This window comes from Microdochium trichocladiopsis (assembly GCF_020744255.1).
Source record: "Microdochium trichocladiopsis strain MPI-CAGE-CH-0230 chromosome Unknown B0I36scaffold_3, whole genome shotgun sequence".
In the NCBI taxonomy this organism is placed as follows: Eukaryota; Fungi; Ascomycota; class Sordariomycetes; order Xylariales; family Microdochiaceae; genus Microdochium; species Microdochium trichocladiopsis.
The window spans coordinates 1,237,723-1,255,234 of record NW_025763546.1 but is presented as its reverse complement, the minus strand read 5'-3'; the positions used below and the strand labels follow the sequence as shown (position 1 = coordinate 1,255,234).

The 17,512-nt window shown below is 57.4% G+C and overlaps 6 protein-coding genes across 6 annotated transcripts; 2 read left to right on the top strand and 4 right to left on the bottom strand.

The window, feature by feature from the left end:
• Positions 1–1,376: 1,376 nt before the first annotated feature.
• B0I36DRAFT_238356 (uncharacterized protein) lies at positions 1,377–4,927 on the top strand (the record flags this gene model as incomplete). The annotated part of the gene is made up of 2 exons (XM_046149609.1): positions 1,377–1,870; positions 1,936–4,927. 2 exons carry the CDS (start codon positions 1,377–1,379, stop codon positions 4,925–4,927), a joined length of 3,486 nt encoding a protein of 1,161 aa, XP_046015027.1.
• Positions 4,928–5,203: 276 nt separating this feature from the next.
• Positions 5,204–6,204, bottom strand: B0I36DRAFT_405464 (uncharacterized protein). Its single transcript, XM_046161792.1, has one exon. It carries the CDS (start codon positions 5,897–5,899, stop codon positions 5,393–5,395), a length of 507 nt encoding a protein of 168 aa, XP_046015026.1. The 5' UTR covers positions 5,900–6,204; the 3' UTR covers positions 5,204–5,392.
• A 476-nt stretch (positions 6,205–6,680) lies between these two features.
• Positions 6,681–7,562, bottom strand: B0I36DRAFT_346802 (BEM46 family protein; the record flags this gene model as incomplete). Its single annotated transcript, XM_046156496.1, has 2 exons — positions 6,681–6,837; positions 6,946–7,562. The coding sequence occupies 2 exons, from the start codon at positions 7,560–7,562 to the stop codon at positions 6,681–6,683; spliced, it is 774 nt and encodes a 257-aa protein (XP_046015025.1).
• A 742-nt stretch (positions 7,563–8,304) lies between these two features.
• Positions 8,305–8,744, bottom strand: B0I36DRAFT_85768 (uncharacterized protein). The gene has a single exon (XM_046163467.1). The coding sequence runs from the start codon at positions 8,708–8,710 to the stop codon at positions 8,384–8,386; it is 327 nt and encodes a 108-aa protein (XP_046015024.1). The 5' UTR covers positions 8,711–8,744; the 3' UTR covers positions 8,305–8,383.
• Positions 8,745–10,549: 1,805 nt separating this feature from the next.
• Positions 10,550–11,227, bottom strand: B0I36DRAFT_317247 (uncharacterized protein). The gene has a single exon (XM_046153133.1). The coding sequence runs from the start codon at positions 11,074–11,076 to the stop codon at positions 10,615–10,617; it is 462 nt and encodes a 153-aa protein (XP_046015023.1). The 5' UTR covers positions 11,077–11,227; the 3' UTR covers positions 10,550–10,614.
• A 4,533-nt stretch (positions 11,228–15,760) lies between these two features.
• On the top strand, positions 15,761–17,451 carry B0I36DRAFT_85750 (uncharacterized protein). Its single transcript, XM_046163466.1, has 2 exons — positions 15,761–15,956; positions 16,028–17,451. The coding sequence occupies exons 1-2, from the start codon at positions 15,918–15,920 to the stop codon at positions 17,279–17,281; spliced, it is 1,293 nt and encodes a 430-aa protein (XP_046015022.1). The 5' UTR covers positions 15,761–15,917; the 3' UTR covers positions 17,282–17,451.
• Positions 17,452–17,512: the final 61 nt, after the last annotated feature.

Below are 17,512 nucleotides of genomic sequence, written 5' to 3'. Positions count from 1 at the left end.
GTGCCCGTCCGGGCCGTCACCGAATCGCGGCGCCACCAAATCTGCCCTGAGCCTGACCCGCTTGTCCCACACCGTTCGCGGGGCCCAGATTGCTGGGCGGAACCATGAAAGGCCCACTCATTTCGTGATACTCGCGGCCAGCCTGCTCGCCTGCCACAACTCCGCAGTGCACTCTGGCAGACAAGAGGCTAGATGCCACCAAATGAACGACTGTCGGAGAGCTGTGAGTCGCCCATTAGGTCATGCATATGGCGAGGAATACCCACGTGGTAGTAGATGACGTGTCGCCTTCTATTCATCAGCACAATGAGCGCCGCTTGTGAGAGCTCCATCGAGCTTCCGATCACACAAGCCAGGTCTGAACGAGGTGTGGAAGACCGCAGCTAGACAATCCTGACCAAATGAGTGCATCCTCGCATGCTCGTCACGGACTATATGGTGCCCGATGTGGCTGCATTCATTACGCAAGCCAGGGAATCTGGAAGGTAAAGGCATGCGCAGATTCGTCATATGCCTCCGTTGACAAAGTTTTTAATATGAGGGACAGTGGCCACCTCAGAAGCGTATCGTAAGCCAGACGAGCTGGGCGACTTGGGCTGACTAATACACCACGCGCCCAGGGTTTCTCGCTAATTAGATCTGGAACGGGAACCTGCGTGTCAAACGCAAGATACCGAGATGAAAACTTGAATGCACGCACTGGTAAACTTGCTTGCTGCGAGGCAGTCTTGAACGGCATACTTCACGATGATGCAGAGTGGTTCAAGGAGGAGGAGGAGGGAGCCGGGTAGCGTGGTTGCAAGCAGGGATTCCATCACTATGAGCCATTCTGAAAGGACGCCATCTGATTGGCTCGCGAGCGTCGAGGCTCTGATGACTCAACCACAGCCGCCACTTCTGACAGCTTCCAGAGCACCTGTTGGTGGGGCACAAAAAATGGAAACGCCAGCAGCAGCTCCCTCGCCACAGCCACAGCAGCGACTTGTGACGACGTCCACGAATTGCTCAAATACTCGCAACAGGAGGTTAGATGGAGTTTCTTCCCTGATCTCCTTGCCAATTTGAATAAGGTGAAATACACTTTCGATCAAGTGTCGGGTATTCGCGCCAGAACCGTGGTCTTTTATATTATACCTCGCCCACGAAACAGTAGTGCCACTTGCGCCAGGGATTTCCAAATAGTGGCGTAAAGACCGACTTTAACGTCATCTACTCAACAAAGCAGGCCACGACTGGCATCAAAAGCTACAGCACTGGCTCCAGAGAGTCTTGAGGTCCTGGCACTCTCGCTGCACCCAAGAACCTCCATCAGTCACGCAGACGACATCATACCTCCCCAAGCACGGGCGGTGTGCATCCCGAGCCACCTGTCTGCCATGGCTGAGGCTGCAGTGCCAAGGGCACCGGCCGCACCTGGTGCAGGCGCAGGACCAGAGCCAAGGGAAGGCTCTGCGCGACGAGGAGGCAGAGGAGGCAGAGGCGGCCGCAGCGGTCGTGGTCGCAGAACTCCCAGGGATGGCGGTGGTGGTGGTGGTGATGGTGCAGACCGGCCTCAGCCCAGCAATACACAGGCGGCTGACCCTGCGCTGGCTCAATCACATCGTGCAGAGAGCAGTCATGACAACGCCAACTCGACAAACGGCTCGCAATCAAGCGGCAGAGGTGGGAGGGGAAGAGGTGGTCGAGGAGGTCGGCCACTGAGGAGAGGCGGCAATCTTGCAGGTGGTCGTCCAGCGAGGACCACGATTGGTGCCATCCCACGGTCTTTCGGAGGACATCTGACAACAGACACTGGCTCCGAAGCAGGAGATAATGCCGGCCTGAACGCTGATGCTCACGAATTTGTTCCAGGCCAGCCTGTCAAGACAAAGTAAGCCTACAGACGCTCTCCTGCTCACATCCCGTTCCGAAACAGCTTGACTAATGACTGAAAAGTGGAAAGAAGGCGCCAGCAAAGCCCAAGGCTACGCCGACCCGGAGGATGTCCAGGTCGACAGCTCCTGATCTGCCGACACGAATCCATGAGGACATTACCAATGGTCATTACGAGTGTGTCATCTGTACGAACGAAGTGCTGCCAAACTCACGAATCTGGTCATGCACCATTTGCTGGACAGTGACACACGGCACGTGCGTCGGAAAATGGTACACGAACCAAACGAAGACTGCCGAAGACAAGTCCTGGAGGTGCCCTGGCTGCAACTCGGGCATGGGCGTAGAGGAACCGGCCAAATATCACTGCTGGTGTGGCAAAGAGCCAAATCCAAGGTCTATTCCGGGGTTGAGCCCACACAGCTGTGGGCAAACATGCTCGAAGCCCCGAGGGACATGTCCACATCCCTGTCCGCTTGAATGTCACGCGGGACCCTGCCCCCCGTGCCTGATGATGGGACCGAAGCAGTCATGCTTTTGTGGAAAGAACACCTCGACGAAGCGCTGCGGCGAGACAGACTACGTCAACGGCTGGAGCTGCCACGAAATATGCGGCGATCTGCTGCCGTGCGGAGAACACGAGTGTCGTCAAGAATGCCATCCCGGCCTCTGCGGTAGTTGCCAGGTGCCAGTGCCTTCACTGTGCTACTGCGGCCGAGTTGCAAAAGATCTCGCATGTGACGAGCGTGGCGACAAGGAGGAATCTTTCAATTACGGTCAGATCGGAAATCCAGACACAGTCATTGTGGACGAGTTTCTCCCCGAGAACGCTTTCTGGGGCTCATTCGACTGCGAAGGGGTCTGCGAGCGACCCTTTGACTGCGGCAAGCACAACTGCCAGCGGTCGTGCCACCCGCAACATCTTGAGGAGGCTCACTGTCCGTACTCGCCCGATATCGTCACTCACTGCCCATGCGGGAAGACCCTGCTCAGCGACATCCTCGACAAGCCGAGAGGCAGCTGCGAGGAGCCAATACCAAAGTGCAAGAAGACCTGCGGTCGTCTGCTGTCCTGCGGCCACGAGTGTGATCGAGCCTGCCACGAGGGCGCATGTCCACCATGTCTCCAAAGCATGGACATCAACTGCCGATGCGGTCGGACGGTTACAGGCACTGTCTGTCACCAGGGAAATGTTTGTGCCCCTGAGTGCATGAGAATATGCCGTGCCCAGCTCAATTGCGGCAGGCACGAGCATGGCGAGCGCTGCTGTCCTTCTGAGAAGAAGGCCATGGAGCGGGTTGCTGCTAAGAGGAAGAACAAGAGCACGGCCACAGCCAACGAAGACGTCGAGGCGGAGCATATCTGCATCAGAGTTTGTGGCCGCGAGCTGAAATGCGGCAGCCACCGATGTCAGCAGATGTGCCACCGCGGACCCTGCCCTTCTTGCCCAGAAGCAGTCTTTGACGAGATCAGCTGTCATTGTGGACAGACCGTACTATATCCGCCACAGCCTTGCGGCACACGGCCGCCTGAGTGCCGCTATGATTGTACAAGATCCCGACCCTGTGGGCACCCTCAGGTCTCACATAACTGCCACACCGACGACAAAGACTGCCCTCAATGCCCTTTCCTGGTGGAGAAGCGGTGTGTCTGCGGCAAGCAAACACTCAAGAACCAGCCCTGCTGGTTTCAGGAGCCAAGATGTGGCAAGCCATGTGGCAAGGAGCTCAAGTGTGGTTTCCACAAGTGCCGTAAACTCTGCCACCGCGATGGTGACTGCGAAGACGTCGATATCCCAGGCTCGCATTGCAGTCAGCCCTGCATGAAAGCTCGGCAGTCCTGCGACCACGTCGATATCGAGCCCTGCCACGCACCATACGCCTGCAAGGAAGACCGCCCGTGCCAGGCAAAGACATTTGTGACATGCGAGTGTCAGCACAGAAAGCAAGAGGTCAAATGCGGAGCGACGAGGACCAATGCGTGGCCCTCGCGAATCACTCTCAAATGCGACGACGAGTGTCTCCGAATGCAGCGCAACGCGCGGCTTGCCGATGCACTCAACATCGACCCCTCGACACATCAGGACGACCACGTCCCTTATTCTGATACGACTCTGAAGCTGTACCGCGAAAACCCGCAGTGGGCACAGACCTATGAGCGAGAGTACCGGGTCTTTGCTGCCGATGCGGGCGAGAAGCGGCTGCGTTTCAAGCCGATGCAGGCCCACCAACGGGCCTTCCTGCACTCTCTAGCAGAGGACTTTGGCTTCGACAGCGAGAGCAGCGACCCCGAGCCCCATCGCCATGTGTGCTTGTTCAAGACTCCGCGGTTCGTTGCGGCGCCGACCAAGACGCTTTCGCAGTGCGCCAGGATTCGTGCTGCGGCAGCCCAGCCGGTGGCCGCTGCTGCATCGTCATCGACGGCTGCCAACATCAGTGCCGAGGCCGAGGCTGCGGCCAAACTGCCATGGAACGCCCTGGTGTTGACGTCTCCGCGATTCGGTCTGACCATTGAGGAGGTGGAAAAGGCGCTCAAGCCGGACTACACGGCACACCCTACAGTGACCTTCTTGACGAGCTTCCTCCCGTCTGAGGAAGTGGTGATCCGCGGCACCGGGCCGTGGCTGCCCACAGCTCTAGAGAACGCGCTCACCTCCCTCAAGGGCGCGGCAACCCCCAAGCTCAAGCGCCTCGACCTGATCAAGAGCGCGGGCGGCGTGTTCCTGTGCCACGCGGACAACTCGCTCAACATCCTGCGGCGCGAGGACGCCAAGGGGGGATCCGGCAGCGGTGCCGGAGGGTGGAGCTCGGTAGTCGCGGGCAAGTCCGCTGCTCGCCCGAGGCAGGTCGCTCCTTCTGGTCCGGCCTTCACGCCCCTCCGCAGCAAGTTCATCGCTCTGAGGAAGAAGCCTGTCGAGGTTGAGCCCGTCGAGGACGACTGGGAGGCCGCTGCGGACAACCTGGACGCCGACGAGGGGCAGTCGGGACGGGCAAACACAGCTGACGTCCACGCCCGAGAGGAGACGGGCGACAAGTCTCTCGAGACTGTAGCATAGCGCTGTTTTTACTGGAAAATGAAAACGTTCTGATCCCTCAAAGCCACACTTCGTGTAAACCTTTGTGAATATGTTGTCCTTGTTAAAGAAACGGACCCTGGTACCTAAATCATGCTCCCACGTTCCCACAGGATCGAGGCTGTTCGGCGTAAGTAGATGTTTTCGTGCATCAAGTGATACACAGCAGGCAGAACAGACATTTCCGGTCTTGGCAAATCACGGTTAAATGTAGAGAATGCTCATATTTGCCTCAAGCTCAGCACCCTCCAAAATGTTGCAGACTCCATTCGCAAGCCGCACAACCTGGCCATCTCGTCCGCATCACTCGTCGACATACGGGTCTATGACGGTACCGCTCCCTCGGCTAATGATGCTCTATGGCGGTCCCAGTTGCACTCTGCATGACGGAAGTTGCCCCGAACGAGCTATGAACCTGTTGACAAAACCAGCTCCGCTTGGCGTCCGCTACCCATCCGCCTCATAATCAACCTCTCCGTCCGCTGACACATGATCTGTTACACATTCCAGTTCAGGCTTCCCACACGACGCCTTGGCCTCCTCCGGATCGATCCAGCACCGATACTTCGGCTTGGGAATACAGTCTGCAATGAGCAGCGGATCGCGACCGCGGCATCGGACAAAGCTGTAGGGCCCGTCACAAACGTCATAGAGCTCGTCTTCCGCCTCCTCTCCTCCTCCGGTTCCGGTGGTGGTAGTAGCCGTCCGGTTGCATGGATTGGCCTGGCCACGCAGAGATCCGGGGAGTCGTGGACCGAGATCACCGAGACGTCCGGTCACGCCGGCGCGGTAGCCGATCGGATGGGGCGGCGAGACTGTTGCGGTCGCCATAATAGGCAAGGCTCCGGAGAGGAGCGAGCCTGTTGATGTCACGGTGGCTGCTGCTGCTAATAGCAAAACCCGGATGAGCGATGGGCCGGAAAGGACCGAGTTGAAGGAGCCGTTGTTCGCCATGGTGGTATTTTGGATGTTGGCTGGATGAATTATGTCCTTCACCGTCGTGCCCGTCAATGCTGTCCGATTGCGGAGGGATGTTGCGGGCCGCTGTGGTGTTCAGCTTCATCCAAAAGTGAAGACTGTTGGGTACGAATAAGAACCCAAAGCCCGTAAGTCAGGCTATGGGGACGTCCTGCGAACTGAAGACAATCAACTCACGACTAATAGCGAGCGAGTCACAACCGTGTTGGACGACCAGCGCTGTCGGAGCGTCGAGGACTTGCTGTGAAAGACAGGCAGTGGCTCTTGGGAATCTCAACAGTGAGCAAAGTGAGCAAAGTGATGACCCGCCAAAGAAGTGCGTTCAGCAGTGGTTGGAAGTCAAATGGTCATATCAAAGCGTGATCCGGATTATAAGGTCATATACTGGCCAAAGGTAGTGGCGTAAACGGCTCCTGCCTGGCGCCGTCATCGACTGTCTACGCGAGGAAAGCACAGGTTACTTCATCGTGCCTACCTCATCGTACTCACGAATACGCGACGACGGGGTTATCATATTTGAACGATCTGGTATTAATGCGGCCATAGCAATACAACTCTGGGTGGTCGTGACCACCACGCAACGTATAGGGGTATCTCTAAACTGAGGACAAGAAGAGAAATGACATGCTCGCTGTTGACGACTCTGGCGAGCGCTCCGGGGCCCAATGCTATAGCTGCTGTCGTCCGCTTGGAACGATTTGTTAAAACAATGCTGGCTTGGTCAAACATGAATTGAGGCTAACGTGTGACATTCTCATCATTTCTCCGTGCCGGCGACGTTGGAGACAAACTCGGAGATGGACTCGAAATAGCCCTCCTCCAGTACGCTCGAGTTGTGGTCGCCGCCAGGCAGGGGTTTCCAAATCTTGGTTGGTGTCGTGGCGATCTCGAAAAGACGCCGCATGTGGACGGGCCTGAGGTTACATCAAGCACCCATGTCAGCTGTCATGATGCTCCCATGACCAGGTGGGGGCCAAGCTTTGGTGAGCTTCCAGGGGTCAGGGGTCCGCGAAATGACTTACGGGACAATTTCGTCTTGAAGCCCACTGATGAACAGGATGGGGACCTCTGTGATTGACGGCAGAACAGTCTCACTCGGCCAAACTTGATGGCAGAGCAGTGTGAGGTACTTGGCCGGCGGAATGACGGACGGGATCAGGGCGCGCATGGAGAGGAATGTGTTCTCGAGCACGAGGCCGACGACGTCTCCCGCATTCTGGTTCTTGGAAACCAGTTTAATGCTCACCGCCCCTCCCAGGCTTTGTCCATAGACCACGATCTTGTGACTCGATGTCTCGGCTCTTTGGCGCAGGTAGTCGAGAGCGGTTTGCGCATCGATCATGAGACCCTTCTCGTCAGGCTCGCCAGTGGACAGACCGTAACCACGGTACTCGAGCATGAAGACGTTACAGCCGACGTAGTTGATCAGCATGCGTGCTATGGGTAGTCTGTGGCCAATGTTGCCAGCATTCCCATGGAACATGAGAATTGTGCATTTCGAGTTGCGGCCGTCGCGTGGGCTGCGGATATAGAATGCCGACAGCTTCTCCCCATCGTCTGTCGGTATGACGAGCTCCTCAAAGTCCCTGATTCCAAACTGTGAAGGTCGCGGTACGTCGGTCCGGGCATTTGGGGGCATATGCGAAGGATAGATCAAGGCTCTATGATGGGTTGTCTTGGGTTAGCTATGGGTCTCCGCCTCAAAACTTGGCCTCTGACCAGGATCCGGGCTCGAGGGCGGGCACATGACCATCAAAACATGCAGCAGCACAATGACGACAGACTGTCTTGGTCGAGGCACCACGAAGCTCGGGGAAAAAAAAAAGCAAGAGCATGGGGGGACAGCAGGTGGGGGACCGACTTTTGCTTGAAGTAGAGTAGCGTCGTCAGGACGGCAGCAACACCCTGTGTTGTACAGGTTAGCTCATGCCGATAGGCCGCACGGCAGCGGTCGGTTATGGCGAGATGAGCGCGGCGACAGGCGCGGACCAGCGAGAAGGACGGGAAAGACGATGCCGGCTTCTTGGAGGCGGCAGGATGGGAAGACAAGGACAAGGAGGGTGAAGGCATACCGTGGACGCCAACGCTGGAAGGCGCATGTACGCTCCCACGGTGCTAAGGAGCGAGGCCGTCTGCTCCAGGTAGCTGCTGGGTTGGGATGAGGAAGCAGGCGGAGGAGACATGGTCCAGCCTGATGAATGGGACGGAGGAGGAAGACGGGACGAGGGTGCGAGTCGGACGGAAGAGGCGGAGAGGACACACGGTCGTCTGGAGTCGCGGGCGGGTCAGCAGAGAAAAGAGCTGAGGAGGCAGGCCGGCAGGGCAAGCGACGGTCAAGGTCAAGGAGGCACAGGCGGTGGGTTTCGAGATCACGGTGCGGCTAGTTGGTGGAGAACCTCGACGCTGGACCCTGGTCGGGCCTTCGACCCAGCTTTCTGGACTGGACCTGTGGCTGCCAGGTCAGCTTCTGCGCTGCTGCCCACCTTTGAGGCAGTGACCTGTAGAAACCCGTGAGCTGGGACAGCTTTCGTGCAATTTGGGGATAGCTTGTCCTCTATTGCTAGACACTGGATCTCGACGCGAAGCAACGGGGCTTTGGGGCCGTACTGCCCAGACTTCCCAAGGGGAAAATTTCAGCCTCAATGCAGCGACTGCTTCAAGAGTTGTGCTCCGGCCTAGAGGATCATTATGAGGTGCAGTGCGTGCCGTTGGGCTGATGTGTAAGCATGCAACGACAAGGGAGAGGAGTCGACAATCTGCCAGCCCTTGTTGGGAATCAATGCGCATAACCCAGGGAGACGGCCGTGGCGGCGGCTGTCCGCGTGGGTGGCGTAATTACTGCGTAGAGCAAGTCAGTAATTAATTAACTACCTAGGTAGGTACATCAGTATTCATTGGCAGCCGCCGCAATGCATTCTTGATGCCCTCCGCACGCCGGCCCCAGCTCGAGTCGAGTGCCACAGTGGTGCGACTCTGGCCTGGCCGTGCGCAAGATGCACGACAGTCGATGGCGTCGCCGGGGAGCCGGGGACGGAGCACTGCCAGGCCCCGTCTGGCGCCCCATGCGCTCCTGGGCGCCCGGCTAGGCCAACTCGAGGCTCGCGCCAGGCACCAGAAGGCGAGCATCGAAGCTTGGAACTGTGCTCACCCGGGCGCTTCTTGTCACCGCGATGGGATAATCCGTACGTACTCAAGGTAAGCACTCCACTGACCGTCACCGTGGTGGAGCACAGACTCCCCAGGCACGGTGGTATCGTCAGGAGCCTCCTGAGACGTCGTCCGCAACAAAAGCAGCACAGCCTTGTCCCGGCACAAAAGAGAGGCAAAGACCGACAGGCAGCCAGCCAGACAGTCAACAAGTCTCGTCAGACGGCCTAGTCTGTCCTTGAGCACCATCGACACATGGTCCTAGGCCATCACTACGTATGCAGCGACTGCCGCCTATTAAAGCCGCAACGCGAGAGAGGGTACATCTCGTCACTGGCTTGATGCTCAACACCTCTCAACATTCTCCGCACTAACTGCGGGCCCGGGATACGCTCCGGGGGGGCCTTGCCGCTCGACAAGGCCACCACGAGCACTCCCGCCATCTCCTGAGCTCCAAGCCCACGAGCTGGTTTGGCTCACCTGTCAAGTCAATGCTCATCCGGCACTTGGCCGGTGCGCCTCATGGCTCTTCCGCTACCCAGCTGACTCCTACTCGTCTCTGCCTGGACTGAGCCAGCGTATGATTCATGACTCCGTTAATACTCAGAGCTTACCTTGTGCCGCCTTCCAGACTGGAAAAGGAATTGTGTGCTGCCCCTGGACCATTGAGCTCCCCCTACCCCCTACGAGGGTCCGATCAGGATGCCACCGTGAGCCTCCGTCCAATGCCACCTTGTCCCCCTTGCTCTCGTCTCGGCGGGCGGCTGCCGAATCGAGGGGCCACAAACCACCAAGTTGTGCACGCAATCATACCACAGCAAGAGAACTGTCGGCACATCACATGTGCAAATTGCCCCCCATGAACATCATTCATGCGCCCACGCGGCCGACAACGGGGGGATGATGACAGCATTCCGGTCTCCTTTCTGGTTCGTGACATATAGTGTTATGCTGCTCTCCATCTCGGACTGAACAGCCAAGTCTTTGAAGGATAAAGGAACGTCACCAAGGTGATGAGAGCGCCGCTGCTATGCCGTGCAGGCGCCTCCTCATCGTGTCTCGGTCATCTTTCCCAATTCGAGATGCGGCATGACGAGAATGCAAGCAACTTGACCACCAAGACATCTCTAGTAGGAGGCGGCAGCTGGAGACACAGCAGCCACTCTGCATTCACTGCCTCCTCAACTGACAAGGAATTAAGCTGCGCTATGCATTTGGAAGTCGAATTCCACGAGCGCGATCAGATCGGCAATGTCTTCAGTCTGGACACGGCCGCATCGCCAGCCGTTGAGGTTGGCACTGTTGACATGCTCAGAAGCAAGTTTTGTGCGGGCTTGGCTTGGCTGTCGTGCCAGGACCACCGTATCAAAATCATATGTCACGAATGCTAAGTATCTGGAGTGTTGCGGCCTTTTATTTCTTTGCTCATAAACAGGATATCTGCCTGCAAAGGAGAGCTGCCATGCTACTCTTATGTGCTCGTATATCAAGTCACGTTACACCACGATCCCGACGACCCCTGGGCCCGCCAGCAGCTATCACGCTTAAGCATGTAGCTGTCCATTTCTTTCTGCTTCCTCATTGCGCCCGCTCGCCGCCCTATGACAAAATGAATCCCGCGGACCACACACAGGCGGGGTAAGGTTGGATTCCGATACCGAGAGCGACGAAAATCGAAGACGGAGGCTTACTACGCAATCGTCCTCGCCCGACTCTCCGCGCTCCGGTCGTGGGACCGCCGCCCAGATCCGACCGCCGCGCAGACGCAGGTGCAGCAAGGGGTCAATCCTTCTATATGCGATTGGCATACAGGGTTGTAGCTCACTGCCGTGCTCGGCAGGTGCTGTTGTGATCATCGTGATCCAGGCTGGCTGGCGGTGGGCTGGTTTGCATGCCCAGATCCATGTGCCTATCTGGCGGTGGGCAAATGCATGTGACAAAAGTGGTCTAGTCAGGAACCAACCAGCTGGGCGGGCTGCGCGAACAGGACAAAGGCCATTGTTCATGTTTCCCCCCCTCTCTCCTGCCGAGGTGCTTGCCTCAGAGCGGATGCCTCTTCCAAGCCTGCACCAGCAAGTTCAGGTCGATATAAAGGAGATTGAAATGGCGGTGCATCCAGTGATAGCTTCATAGACACATTCAGGGTCCTTTCCGGTTGACAAAAGTTCTCCCTTTTTGTCACTCATCCCCCATTCCGGAAGACATTCGTGACACATCGGGCCGGCCCTCTATACTGGAATGTAATCCATCCAATTTTATAGCGTCATGGCGCTGCGGTCCCTTACTTCTTCAAAGTTCTCCCGCACGCCTTTCGCACGGCATCACATTCCGCGAGACATCGTCACAGCAGTGACATAAGTACCATATCGGACGTGTGGTTAGGTCAATGCCAGCTCGGGACATAGGCACGCACATGATATCTCTTCACCTATATTGGCTATTACAGTAGATAGGGGCAGATATCTCCCTCCCTCGTGGAGCAATTACACTTGTATGCATAAGCAATCACAGCTGCGTCTCGAAATCACCAATGGTCATGGGCCGGGATCGTTGGTCAAAGGGAGACAAGGAGAGAGCAAGATAGACATACAAAACAAAGGGACGGAGAGCCTCCAAATGCCCCTCCACGCCACTACAAGCCATCGAGGGCACGTAAGTGCTTGCTGCAGTTCTCGTCTTGTGTACCCTGAGCCAATCAACACTTCAATGGGCTGGTGCCGGGAAAAATCCCACACTCGTCATCATCCCAGAGAGCGCGCGCCAACCCGACTACATGTGGTCTGATTGGCCACCTCCTCCTACCCCCCCCCCCCCCCGGGGACCCATGTCGTGTCATTCTTGCAATGTTGCAAATTGAAGAGATGCATTGCAGTGTTTCGAACATCTTAAGAGGCGGCAAGTGGGCATCGAGAGTGTAAGGTAAGGGGAGGGGGGGTGGTTATTGGTCCGAAGAAGGGTTCGAAGGGGGATCGACAAACTCCTGTCACGGGCGGCATGAACCGCGTTTCAGAAAGGGCCACTGGCGAACGGGGCAGGCGCAGCCGGCACGCAAGATTTCAAAAGGACGAACGGGTTGCCATGCTTCAAGCAAGCAAGCGTGGCATCCGGGGGTTCCCATTTGCTAAGCAGGTATGCTTTACTTTCATCGACGCGTGGAAAAAGCGTCTAGACTGGACAAGACGCGCGCGTCAGATGGCAAAGCCTGGGAACCAATGATGAATGACGGGAGAGTTGGAGCTAAGGTGGACTACGTTGATGGTGCTGCACGTTGATTGGACTTGATGGAATTGCTTTGCATGCATGTCAGGAACTCTGGCGGAGGAGGCGCAGGCAATCAGAGGACGTCTCAACACGACCTGTCAATTGGAGATCAGCATGAGGATGGGTGCTCGACTCCGAAGGCAGGGTGTTCAAAGCGAGATGTAATCAACTCGCGGCAGGGGCGGTGCCATATCAGAGGCAACAAGCACAACAACATACGTAAAAGGGCCGCCTTCTGCGCAAAGTGGTTGCATACGGCTCCGGCCAATGGGCCGCGAATCCTAGGGGTTGCGTTGCCTTGGCCCCTCGTCCATCAAGCCATTCGAGAATCATCGAGCACGGATCAACAGCTCACTTGGAGCGCAGGGAAAGAGGCGTATCAGAATGCTTGCTTGCTTCCGCACATGAAAGGGGAGGGGCGCTTTCGACGTGTCTCAGAACCTTCTTCGACAGGCTGCAGTAAAACCTGGAACACGGAGCTTCGCAGACCCATGCGTCCAGAGAGTCTCCAAACCACCCACGGCGCCTCGACTTCAGCTTGCAGGGCACGGTCAAAGCTGGTGTATTAACAACCGTCCGTCGAAACACATCAGAGCTGTATTTGGTCGTGGCTTTCTTCTTCCGTGACGCATTCAGCTGGCCGCCGCGAAGCCTGGAATGATCACGACAGTGGGACGACTGGCGAAGACAATACACTCTTGCTCCAATGTGGCGTGCTGGTACCTGCTGCTTCGGGCGGCGCCACTCCATTCCGCGGCACAATGCCGCCAGACACATAGCGGCATGTTTCACGCTGCATTTACCAACAAATGCGCGGACTTTGGCAGGATGTGACTGGAGGACAGTCGTGGTAGCACCCAAAGAAACCCTTGGACAACACCTGCCGTGGGTGTGTCTCTTATCTCCTCATCAAGTAGGAAGCCGTCCCGAGAAGACCCCAGAGCTGGGGTTGTCCCTCGAATGCACTGTCGCGCAACCCAGTTGCTTTTGGCAGGGCAGGTTGATCACGAGCCTCGGATGGTCGGTGTTGCGCATGATCTGCATGAGGAAGCTAGCGCATCATGCGCCCTGTATGACGACTAAGCTCTAGAGCAAAAGCCCCCGTCGCGACTCCAAACAAATGGCGATCTTGGCCCGCCAGGCAAAGTAAGGTGGAGAAACCACGGGGTTTGACTTATTGAGCATTCGGGGACGCAGACTTCGCTAGTCGCCTGCCCACCCGTCCAGCTGGAGAAGAAGCAAACTCGCTCGATGCAGGCTCGGCGGGTGCCCGACCCCAGCCCTTTGGTATGCAGGCCTCGTGATGAACAGGCACGCCAGTGCCATTTTAAGAGAGAGTGAGATGAGGCTGCGCATCTGCGTAGGCGCTAAACGTGAACCTGGGCTGAAAAGGATTCATTATGCACGCGCCGACGGGGAAAGTGCTGCACCTCATCGCGGCTGCTTGCTGCAGGAGCTACGGCACCCGCGAGGATCCAGGCACAGCTCCGTCATCGTGCTCAATGGTGTCATGGGCTGCCCGGGTTCAACAGGCCGTCATCACGCGCCTGTCGTTCGCGACTGGAGGCGAACGAGAGCTGGTGGGCTTCTGCGATGGCTGCACACCCTCTTCTTGCTGTCGGGTTTCGAAGGCTGCGGGGCGGGAGCTGCCTTTGGTCATGTGTGGCAGCGTCAATCTCAATCTGGAGCAGCCAGCGAATCAGCGGCCAGGAGCGCGTCAGGTTTGGTCGCCATCGCAACCAGGGATACCCCGGGCAGAGGCGTGGTTGTAGCGGGGCAGGACGAGAGGACGAGAAAGCGCTGGCGAGCCGTCGGTCGCTCGTGGGGGGGCGACGTCGAGCTGCAGCTGCGCCCAACATCGTCAGCATGGATGGCCGTGCATTCTCTGGTGTTGCCCTTGTGCCTGGCGAGGGGAATGCAAGACAGCCCAGGCGCCCGGGAGCCGCCAGGGATGGATCGCGAAATCAGATTTTTTCTGCGAGGCGGCACAAGCCCAAGAATAACGCCGGGCAGCAGAGTCAGGAACCGTGGAGACCCGACGGTGTCTGGATGTCAGAGTGGTGCGATCAAGTAAGCCGGACATGAACGCCGTGCGGCGGGAGGCTCGCCAGGAGAGCGCAGCCCGATTTGTGTCATTGACGATGCCAGGCCAGGCCCCTTGCGCTGAGCTCAGAGGCGCGGAGGGGCAGCTGGAGCAAAACACTTCTAAAAACAAACGCCACCCAGTGCCGCCGTATTCATTTCGACGCCCCTCCAGAAACGGTAGCAACCTCAGACACTTTAACCCCCCGTGCCTTCCTCAGACGTGTTTCCCATCCGCGCCATCCCTCCACTGCTCCTCCCGCCCGTCGTTGCCCGTACCCAGATCTCCCATTCCTCTTATTGTTTGCCCCTCCGCGGACGACATCTCCTCCTCTCTCTGGCTTCTTTCGACCTGAACACCGCTCGACAACACCCGCAACCACCGTGCGCAGGGTCTTTGTGTGGCTTGCTAGACATTGGCATTCCCTCACATCCAGAGCTCCAGCAGCCCACTCCCGGACCCGCGTCTTTGGCCCTGGTGGCCGCGCTTAGCGTCAGGACTAGGTTCTCGCCGGTGCCCAATCCCTAACGAAGCCCGCAACGCTCTGCAAAATTGCGACCTGCTTGAACAACAACAGCATTGTCAACACAAATCGTGCCTTTTTCTCGCCCTTCGCCCATCAACACTTCACCATCGCAACATCCCTTGGCTGTGCACTGCCCCTTGGGTCGAGACAGCCAATCGACAGAACCAGCTCGCCCCTCTGCACCTTGCGTCGGGCACTCCCTGGGCGATCCACCCTGCTCTCTGCATTGCAAGCCCTGCTTGCTGGATCTGCACAGAGACGCAGGAAAAAACCCGTCGACCGCTTCACTGCCCAACTTTGTCGACACCACCAACCACCTCAGTACACACGCACCGCCGTGCGCCGACCCAATCACAGCAACAGCGTGCTCTCTCTGCCAGAGCCTTCCACCAAACAAGATGGTGTCCTTCTCGTGTGAGGTAATGCTCCCCTCAGATCCCCCATCAGCCAGCCATCCGCCGCAGCCCGCCCGGCATCAGCCCTGCGGCTGCCAGCCCAAGCACATGCCTGACGTGCCCAACGCCCGTCCCGGCTTCCCTCCCTTCCCTGCTACCATCACCGCCTGCTCCCTTTCCGCTCCTCCCTCATGCGTACTGGACAAGACCCATAGACACACATGCGAGGCAGACTTCTGCGTGGTGGCATACATTCATCATCCTTGATTCCTGGTCCCTGCTGGCTCAAAGCAATCTCCACTTGCCACCACCTCCGTCGCTTGTCTTAACCTTTGTTCTCTTGATCACGCTGCCACACCCCACGCCGTAGCTCCACCATAGCGGCGCTTCACTCCCCTAGATCACCTCCATTCCACGCCTACATTCCTATCGGGTGTCACTTGACGTTCCCCGTTGCGGACCCTTCGAACACACGATCTAACTCCAGCGCCCCTGCAGAACTGCGGCGATGTTTTGACCAAAAAGAAGCTCGACCCCCACAGAAGCCGTTGTCGTGGTGCTACCTTCACTTGCATCGATTGCATGGTACACTTTCCCGGGACCGACTATCGCTCTCATACTGTAAGTCGCCGACTTCTCTCTCAAAAGTTGGAAGTTCGTCTTCGCATGTCACCTCACTTACACCGCCGCAGAGCTGCATGACCGAGGATCAAAAGTACCAAGGTGCTCTATATAAAGGAAAGAAACAGAAGCCGCAGCAGACGTTCGAAGCCGAAGTCGTCGAGGCCACCGAGCCGGCCACACAACCCAACATGTCACATCACGCATATGTCGAGGATTACAACGAGGAGTACGAGACTTATAGGGACTACCAGATCCAAGAGTCTGACTTCGATGGCGGTTTCCCGCCAGAGGCTCCCACCCCGCCATCTGCCCTGCCACTTGATGACAGAATCAACGTTTTCGACTTCATGCAAGAGCCGACACCAAATGCTTCCCATATGGACTTGCCCGTGCCCGGTGCATTCCCGACGACCGGTGGACGGCAACTCGTTCGCTTCAACAACGACGTCGACACCTACGTGGATCCTGAAGGTTACATGGTGGACCATGAGGACAACGTTCAGTATGGCCCAGGACACGCCCATGCCTACGAAACTCCGGTGCCCAAGGCCTCCCGGAGAAAGAGCAAGGAAAGCGAGGTCAAGAAGGACAAGAAGCGCAAGCGGTTGCACATTGACACCAGCCCTCAGCCTATGACCGCAGCCGACGAGGTCATGACCGACGCACCCCCCGTCCTGCACTCTGGCCTCACCGGCGGACTTAACAGGATGATGCGACCATCTCAATTCCCGCCTTCTCCCGACTATTCTGGTGCCGATGGCGACAACAACTCCCCCGCGCCGACGAGCCCCCTCAAGAAGCCCAAGGACGCGAAACCCTCCAAGACCACTCGCACCGAATCATTCGGAAGCGGGCTCAAGGCGCTCATCAGCGGCAGCAGTAAGCCGAAGGCATCGAAGAAGCGGAAGACCAAGCACGTTGGCGACAAGAAGGATCGGAAAGAACGCAAGGAGCGTAAAGAGAAGAAGGACCGCAAGGAGCACAAGAAGCACCACCACTCTGGCACAGACGACGACAAGAAGCCCAAGCTGATTGAGTATCGTCCTCAATCCAGCGATGGCCCCAAGGAGGGGGAGACGGGCGCCATGGTCTTGTACAAGCCCAGGTCGGATCTCTTCCTCAGCTTCTGCACCAAGGGTCCCGATAGTGAACGTGGCTGCAGCGTGAACAAGGCGCTCAAGCGCTTCCATCGCGAGAGAGACTCGTCTGCTGACAGCCTTGGCAAGTTCATCGAGGAGAAGGAGCTTTGGCGTTCGTTGCGGATGCGCAAGAACGACCGGGGAGAGATCGTCCTCTTCTCGATTGCCGATGCCGAAGAATGAGGTGATGCAGAGAGGAAACTAATAGAAGGGGACTTCATGGCGTTTGTACAGGATTTTTGCTTTTCAGGTCTCCAACACGGTCTTGGGGGGATCAATGATACCAATGGGGGCGTGACGGCCATATCGTCTGGATTACTGGGAAAAGACACACAGACCTTGCGGTCGGGATGAACAACATTTGCTCTCGAGCTGGACTTGGAGCCCATCTACCGGGAGCGAATGATACCTCCT

Excerpts from the sequence above, each read along its gene's own strand:
- B0I36DRAFT_405464 (XM_046161792.1), bottom strand. The coding sequence starts at position 5,899 with ATGGCGAACAACGGCTCCTTCAACTCGGTCCTTTCCGGCCCATCGCTC.
- B0I36DRAFT_85768 (XM_046163467.1), bottom strand. The coding sequence starts at position 8,710 with ATGCGCATTGATTCCCAACAAGGGCTGGCAGATTGTCGACTCCTCTCC.
- B0I36DRAFT_317247 (XM_046153133.1), bottom strand. The coding sequence starts at position 11,076 with ATGAACAATGGCCTTTGTCCTGTTCGCGCAGCCCGCCCAGCTGGTTGG.
- B0I36DRAFT_85750 (XM_046163466.1), top strand. The coding sequence starts at position 15,918 with ATGGTACACTTTCCCGGGACCGACTATCGCTCTCATACT. Across the intron at positions 15,957-16,027 it reads CCGACTATCGCTCTCATACT|AGCTGCATGACCGAGGATCA; the intron begins GTAAGTCGCCGA and ends ACACCGCCGCAG.